General features: G+C 58.2%; 1 protein-coding gene across 1 annotated transcript; it reads right to left on the reverse strand.

Annotated features, from left to right (window-relative positions):
• Window positions 1-647: 647 nt before the first annotated feature.
• Window positions 648-1424, reverse strand: LRRC61 (leucine rich repeat containing 61). The gene has a single exon (XM_018574787.1). It carries the CDS (start codon window positions 1422-1424, stop codon window positions 648-650), a length of 777 nt encoding a protein of 258 aa, XP_018430289.1.
• Window positions 1425-8242: the final 6818 nt, after the last annotated feature.

Raw genomic sequence — 8242 nt, forward strand, 5'->3', positions numbered from 1 at the left:
TCAGCCTGCAGAGGTTGTAGGGGGGGGGGGTCAGCCTGTCAGGGCTCAGACCATACGCCGCACACTGGCTGTGGTCCCGGAAGGAAGTCTCTTCTAAAGAAAGCCGCACACAGGAAGACACGCAGACTGAGGACACGGAATACTGGAACCGCTTCCTCTGGTCTGATGACACCAAGATAAACGCATTTGGTTCAGATGTTGTCACGCGTGGCAACCAGGTGAAGAGTACAAAGACACGTGTGCCTACAGTCACGCATGGTGGGGGGGAGTGTAATGGTCTGGGGGCTGCCGGCACTGGGGGGCTACAGAGGGAACCATGAATGCCGACATGAAGGACTGGAAGGGTAGGACTGGAGGGGAAGACTGGAGGGAAGGGGAGGACTGGAAGGGTAGGACTGGAGGGGAGGACTGGAGGGAAGGGGAGGACTGGAGGGAAGGACTGGAGGGAAGGGAGGACTGGAGGGAAGGGGAGGACTGGAGGGAAGGGAGATCAGGAATGATGGGACATCCCCACAGCGAGAGGATACAATGTAATAGAAGAGAGCTGGAGGAGACAAGAAGTAATTTTGGATGAGGAAAAGGTTGGCGGAGGGATTAGCTGATGGTGGATGGCCGGGGGGAGGGGCTAAGGAATGAGAGCTGGCCAATCAGAAGACGTAGGTATTGGGGTCACTTCTTATGCTGAGGGCTCTCTCGGCCTGTGCAATGGCGTCGTCGGCCCTCCTGCTCAGCTCTTCGCACTCCTGCACAATGTCACTGAACTGCTTGTGGGCCTCCTCGATGATGGCGCTCTGGAAGGGTTTCAGTTCCCAGTACCCGGCCTCCACCCACGGCTTGGCAGAGCCCGGCACCGCCACGGCATTGCCGGCGGCGAATCTCTTCAGTGAGTTATCGATGTCCCGGCACAGGCGGTAGAGGTCGCTGCCGCTGCCGCTGACCCTCTCGCCGTCAATCACCCGGACGCTGGGTACGGTGTCCAGCACGGCGTGCCGGTAGGAGCCGTTGGCGCACAGAGGGTTGGTCAGGTTGTAGACGGGATCCCTCAGGCGGATGCTCTCCAGCTTGCGGAGACCCTTCAAGCAGTGCAAAGCCTCGACGCCGCACAGCGCGTTCCCGGCCACGTTGAGGGTTTGCAGGTTGTCACAGGAGGCCAGCGGCTCCAGGGAGGACACGCGGTTACACGACACGTTGAGGGCCGCCATCATCTTCAGGGAGGAGAGCGGAGCCAGGTGGGCGATGTGGTTGTTGGACAGATCCAATCGTTCCAGGTTCAGACATTCCCCGATACATCCCAACTCCTGAACCCCGAGACCGCGCAGCTTCAGGAAGAGGATTGACTCCAGATCAAACTCCCCCGTCCGGGATTTCAGCATCTCCGGAGTGAGACGGGAATGGTCCTCCTCCGCGGTCACTCGGCTCTCCATGGTCTGAAGGTTTCCCGATGGCCTCCAACTCCGGACTCGTTATGGAGATCTGTAGAGTCCGTCAGAAACATGGTGTCATTAGAGCAAGAAGACCCATCGGGGATCAACATCGGGGATCAACATCGGGGATCAACATCGGGGATCAACATCGGGGATCAACATCGGGGATCAACATCGGGGATCAACATCGGGGATCAACATCAGGGATCAACATCAACATCGGGGATCAACATCGGGGATCTGTACAGAGACTGATGTGACTGTGGGGGAGGGGACAGTAGAGTGTAAGCTCCTCTGTACAGAGACGGATGTGACTGTGGGGGGAGGGGACATTAGAGTGTAAGCTCCTCTGTACAGAGACGGATGTGACTGTGGGGGGAGGGGACATTAGAGTGTAAGCTCCTCTGTACAGAGACGGATGTGACTGTGGGGGGAGGGGACATTAGAGTGTAAGCTCCTCTGTACAGAGACGGATGTGACTGTGGGGGGAGGGGACATTAGAGTGTAAGCTCCTCTGTACAGAGACGGATGTGACTGTGGGGGGAGGGGACATTAGAGTGTAAGCTCCTCTGTACAGAGACGGATGTGACTGTGGGGGGAGGGGACATTAGAGTGTAAGCTCCTCTGTACAGAGACGGATGTGACTGTGGGGGGAGGGGACATTAGAGTGTAAGCTCCTCTGTACAGAGACGGATGTGACTGTGGGGGGAGGGGACATTAGAGTGTAAGCTCCTCTGTACAGAGACGGATGTGACTGTGGGGGGAGGGGACATTAGAGTGTAAGCTCCTCTGTACAGAGACGGATGTGACTGTGGGGGGAGGGGACATTAGAGTGTAAGCTCCTCTGTACAGAGACGGATGTGACTGTGGGGGGAGGGGACATTAGAGTGTAAGCTCCTCTGTACAGAGACGGATGTGACTGTGGGGGGAGGGGACATTAGAGTGTAAGCTCCTCTGTACAGAGACGGATGTGACTGTGGGGGGAGGGGACATTAGAGTGTAAGCTCCTCTGTACAGAGACGGATGTGACTGTGGGGGGAGGGGACATTAGAGTGTAAGCTCCTCTGTACAGAGACGGATGTGACTGTGGGGGGAGGGGACATTAGAGTGTAAGCTCCTCTGTACAGAGACGGATGTGACTGTGGGGGGAGGGGACATTAGAGTGTAAGCTCCTCTGTACAGAGACGGATGTGACTGTGGGGGGAGGGGACATTAGAGTGTAAGCTCCTCTGTACAGAGACGGATGTGACTGTGGGGGGAGGGGACATTAGAGTGTAAGCTCCTCTGTACAGAGACGGATGTGACTGTGGGGGGAGGGGACATTAGAGTGTAAGCTCCTCTGTACAGAGACGGATGTGACTGTGGGGGGAGGGGACATTAGAGTGTAAGCTCCTCTGTACAGAGACGGATGTGACTGTGGGGGGAGGGGACATTAGAGTGTAAGCTCCTCTGTACAGAGACGGATGTGACTGTGGGGGGAGGGGACATTAGAGTGTAAGCTCCTCTGTACAGAGACGGATGTGACTGTGGGGGGAGGGGACATTAGAGTGTAAGCTCCTCTGTACAGAGACGGATGTGACTGTGGGGGGAGGGGACATTAGAGTGTAAGCTCCTCTGTACAGAGACGGATGTGACTGTGGGGGGAGGGGACATTAGAGTGTAAGCTCCTCTGTACAGAGACGGATGTGACTGTGGGGGGAGGGGACATTAGAGTGTAAGCTCCTCTGTACAGAGACGGATGTGACTGTGGGGGGAGGGGACATTAGAGTGTAAGCTCCTCTGTACAGAGACGGATGTGACTGTGGGGGGAGGGGACATTAGAGTGTAAGCTCCTCTGTACAGAGACGGATGTGACTGTGGGGGGAGGGGACATTAGAGTGTAAGCTCCTCTGTACAGAGACGGATGTGACTGTGGGGGGAGGGGACATTAGAGTGTAAGCTCCTCTGTACAGAGACGGATGTGACTGTGGGGGGAGGGGACATTAGAGTGTAAGCTCCTCTGTACAGAGACGGATGTGACTGTGGGGGGAGGGGACATTAGAGTGTAAGCTCCTCTGTACAGAGACGGATGTGACTGTGGGGGGAGGGGACATTAGAGTGTAAGCTCCTCTGTACAGAGACGGATGTGACTGTGGGGGGAGGGGACATTAGAGTGTAAGCTCCTCTGTACAGAGACGGATGTGACTGTGGGGGGAGGGGACATTAGAGTGTAAGCTCCTCTGTACAGAGACGGATGTGACTGTGGGGGGAGGGGACATTAGAGTGTAAGCTCCTCTGTACAGAGACGGATGTGACTGTGGGGGGAGGGGACATTAGAGTGTAAGCTCCTCTGTACAGAGACGGATGTGACTGTGGGGGGAGGGGACATTAGAGTGTAAGCTCCTCTGTACAGAGACGGATGTGACTGTGGGGGGAGGGGACATTAGAGTGTAAGCTCCTCTGTACAGAGACGGATGTGACTGTGGGGGGAGGGGACATTAGAGTGTAAGCTCCTCTGTACAGAGACGGATGTGACTGTGGGGGGAGGGGACATTAGAGTGTAAGCTCCTCTGTACAGAGACGGATGTGACTGTGGGGGGAGGGGACATTAGAGTGTAAGCTCCTCTGTACAGAGACGGATGTGACTGTGGGGGGAGGGGACATTAGAGTGTAAGCTCCTCTGTACAGAGACGGATGTGACTGTGGGGGGAGGGGACATTAGAGTGTAAGCTCCTCTGTACAGAGACGGATGTGACTGTGGGGGGAGGGGACATTAGAGTGTAAGCTCCTCTGTACAGAGACGGATGTGACTGTGGGGGGAGGGGACATTAGAGTGTAAGCTCCTCTGTACAGAGACTGATGATGGAGGGAAGACGGTGAATGTCACTCACTGTGATGTCTGGGCCCAGGGTGCTGCGTCTGTGTATTTTCCCAGAGCCCACCCCCGTTCGGTGATCTCCCTCCCATCTCCATCTTCTACAATCCCCCTCCCCCTTCTCATCCTGCACACCGGACTCAGGTAACCTGTAGACCTCCAGCTGCTGATGAACTACAAGTCCCAGCATTACCTGGCAGTGTGTCCTGGGGCATCCAGACTGTGATTTCCCCCGATCTTATATGTCAGACATCTTAAAATGATCAGCTGTGGAGCCATGACCCCGCCCACCGTCTCTACACAGGAAACATTGTTACCATGGGAACAGCGGAGGGACCTCCATAGAACAGACGTCATCCGAGGAGATACATTGTATAAGAATTGTCTGATGATCACGTGACCTGATACAGACGCTCTCCATACATGGGATCCGATCTCTGGCAGTGAGAGCGTTAATGTCTCTCCATCTCCATGACAACCGATCTCCTCCATCCAATCACACCCAGCATAGGCATGTCTACAGATCTGTACACAACACTGTCACCCTGGTGACCCTCGCTGTGACACACCCACATTCTGAATGAGGTAAACCACGCCCACTAAACTCAATACTGATCTCTCAATATCTGTACCCCCGCTGTGCCCATTATGAGGGGCTCCCACCATCCCTGTGCTGAGTTCCCGGGTCTGTACACCCGCTGTGCCCATTATGAGGGGCCCCCACCATCCCTGTGCTGAGTTCCCGGGTCTGTACACCCGCTGTGCCCATTATGAGGGGCCCCCACCATCCCTGTGCTGAGTTCCCGGGTCTGTACACCCGCTGTGCCCATTATGAGGGGCCCCCACCACCCCTGTGCTGAGTTCCCGGGTCTGTACACCCGCTGTGCCCATTATGAGGAGCTCCCACCATCCCTGTGCTGAGTTCCCGGGTCTGTACCCCCGCTGTGCCCATTATGAGGGGTTCATGATCAGCCTTGTGATTGGTCAGATCTCCTCTGTCCGGGTGTGGAGTCATTGTCCTGGCTGTACGGTGTGGTAGGGGTGTGTAAATCAGGTGGGACACTGAATGTGGTAATATTCCGGAATGTTCCGTGTCTGGGATTTGTAGGGCCGCCACCTTTTCTACAAGTGAATCCCGAATGATCTGGCGCCGCGCGCTGCAATTTAGTATGTGCGGGGTCTCAGGTGGGCTAGGTGGCCTCTTAGGTGGCTGTGCGGGGTCTCAGGTGGGCTAGGTGGGCTCTTAGGTGGCTGTGTGGGGTCTCAGGTGTGCTAGGTGGGCTCTTAGGTGGCTGTGTGGGGTCTCAGGTGGGCTAGTTGGCCTCTTAGGTGGCTGTGTGGGGTCTCAGGTGGGCTAGGTGGCCTGTTAGGTGGCTGTGTGGGGTCTCAGGTGGGCTAGGTAGGCTCTTAAGTGGCTGTGTGGGGTCTCAGGGGGGCTAGGTAGGCTCTTAGGTGGCTGTGCGGGGTCTCAGGTGGACTAGGTGGGCTCTTAGGTGGCTGTGCGGGGTCTCAGGTGGACTAGGTGGGCTCTTAGGTGGCTGTGCGGGGTCTCAGGTGGACTAGGTGGGCTCTTAGGTGGCTGTGCGGGGTCTCAGGTGGACTAGGTGGGCTCTTAGGTGGCTGTGCGGGGTCTCAGGTGGACTAGGTGGGCTCTTAGGTGGCTGTGCGGGGTCTCAGGTGGACTAGGTGGGCTCTTAGGTGGCTGTGCGGGGTCTCAGGTGGACTAGGTGGGCTCTTAGGTGGCTGTGCGGGGTCTCAGGTGGACTAGGTGGGCTCTTAGGTGGCTGTGCGGGGTCTCAGGTGGACTAGGTGGGCTCTTAGGTGGCTGTGCGGGGTCTCAGGTGGACTAGGTGGGCTCTTAGGTGGCTGTGCGGGGTCTCAGGTGGACTAGGTGGGCTCTTAGGTGGCTGTGCGGGGTCTCAGGTGGACTAGGTGGGCTCTTAGGTGGCTGTGCGGGGTCTCAGGTGGACTAGGTGGGCTCTTAGGTGGCTGTGCGGGGTCTCAGGTGGACTAGGTGGGCTCTTAGGTGGCTGTGCGGGGTCTCAGGTGGACTAGGTGGGCTCTTAGGTGGCTGTGCGGGGTCTCAGGTGGACTAGGTGGGCTCTTAGGTGGCTGTGCGGGGTCTCAGGTGGACTAGGTGGGCTCTTAGGTGGCTGTGCGGGGTCTCAGGTGGACTAGGTGGGCTCTTAGGTGGCTGTGCGGGGTCTCAGGTGGACTAGGTGGGCTCTTAGGTGGCTGTGCGGGGTCTCAGGTGGACTAGGTGGGCTCTTAGGTGGCTGTGCGGGGTCTCAGGTGGACTAGGTGGGCTCTTAGGTGGCTGTGCGGGGTCTCAGGTGGACTAGGTGGGCTCTTAGGTGGCTGTGCGGGGTCTCAGGTGGACTAGGTGGGCTCTTAGGTGGCTGTGCGGGGTCTCAGGTGGACTAGGTGGGCTCTTAGGTGGCTGTGCGGGGTCTCAGGTGGACTAGGTGGGCTCTTAGGTGGCTGTGCGGGGTCTCAGGTGGACTAGGTGGGCTCTTAGGTGGCTGTGCGGGGTCTCAGGTGGACTAGGTGGGCTCTTAGGTGGCTGTGCGGGGTCTCAGGTGGACTAGGTGGGCTCTTAGGTGGCTGTGCGGGGTCTCAGGTGGACTAGGTGGGCTCTTAGGTGGCTGTGCGGGGTCTCAGGTGGACTAGGTGGGCTCTTAGGTGGCTGTGCGGGGTCTCAGGTGGACTAGGTGGGCTCTTAGGTGGCTGTGCGGGGTCTCAGGTGGACTAGGTGGGCTCTTAGGTGGCTGTGCGGGGTCTCAGGTGGACTAGGTGGGCTCTTAGGTGGCTGTGCGGGGTCTCAGGTGGACTAGGTGGGCTCTTAGGTGGCTGTGCGGGGTCTCAGGTGGACTAGGTGGGCTCTTAGGTGGCTGTGCGGGGTCTCAGGTGGACTAGGTGGGCTCTTAGGTGGCTGTGCGGGGTCTCAGGTGGACTAGGTGGGCTCTTAGGTGGCTGTGCGGGGTCTCAGGTGGACTAGGTGGGCTCTTAGGTGGCTGTGCGGGGTCTCAGGTGGACTAGGTGGGCTCTTAGGTGGCTGTGCGGGGTCTCAGGTGGACTAGGTGGGCTCTTAGGTGGCTGTGCGGGGTCTCAGGTGGACTAGGTGGGCTCTTAGGTGGCTGTGCGGGGTCTCAGGTGGACTAGGTGGGCTCTTAGGTGGCTGTGCGGGGTCTCAGGTGGACTAGGTGGGCTCTTAGGTGGCTGTGCGGGGTCTCAGGTGGACTAGGTGGGCTCTTAGGTGGCTGTGCGGGGTCTCAGGTGGACTAGGTGGGCTCTTAGGTGGCTGTGCGGGGTCTCAGGTGGACTAGGTGGGCTCTTAGGTGGCTGTGCGGGGTCTCAGGTGGACTAGGTGGGCTCTTAGGTGGCTGTGCGGGGTCTCAGGTGGACTAGGTGGGCTCTTAGGTGGCTGTGCGGGGTCTCAGGTGGACTAGGTGGGCTCTTAGGTGGCTGTGCGGGGTCTCAGGTGGACTAGGTGGGCTCTTAGGTGGCTGTGCGGGGTCTCAGGTGGACTAGGTGGGCTCTTAGGTGGCTGTGCGGGGTCTCAGGTGGACTAGGTGGGCTCTTAGGTGGCTGTGCGGGGTCTCAGGTGGACTAGGTGGGCTCTTAGGTGGCTGTGCGGGGTCTCAGGTGGACTAGGTGGGCTCTTAGGTGGCTGTGCGGGGTCTCAGGTGGACTAGGTGGGCTCTTAGGTGGCTGTGCGGGGTCTCAGGTGGACTAGGTGGGCTCTTAGGTGGCTGTGTGGGGTCTCAGGTGGGCTATATGGGCTTTCCGGGGTGCTGTGCGTGTCTCCGGGGGAGTTGTGCGGGCCCACTGAGCTGTCACTGTAATCTGAGCCGTCAAATGAAGATCTGCAATGTAATCCCTAGTGGGGGCCACAATGTAATCCCTAGTGGGGGCCACAATGTGATCCCTAGTGGGGGCCGCAATGTAAACCCTACTGGGGGCC

The sequence above is a fragment of the Nanorana parkeri genome, unplaced genomic scaffold (genome assembly GCF_000935625.1).
Source record: "Nanorana parkeri isolate BGI_ZX_2015 unplaced genomic scaffold, ASM93562v1 scaffold3228, whole genome shotgun sequence".
NCBI classification, from domain to species: Eukaryota; Metazoa; Chordata; class Amphibia; order Anura; family Dicroglossidae; genus Nanorana; species Nanorana parkeri.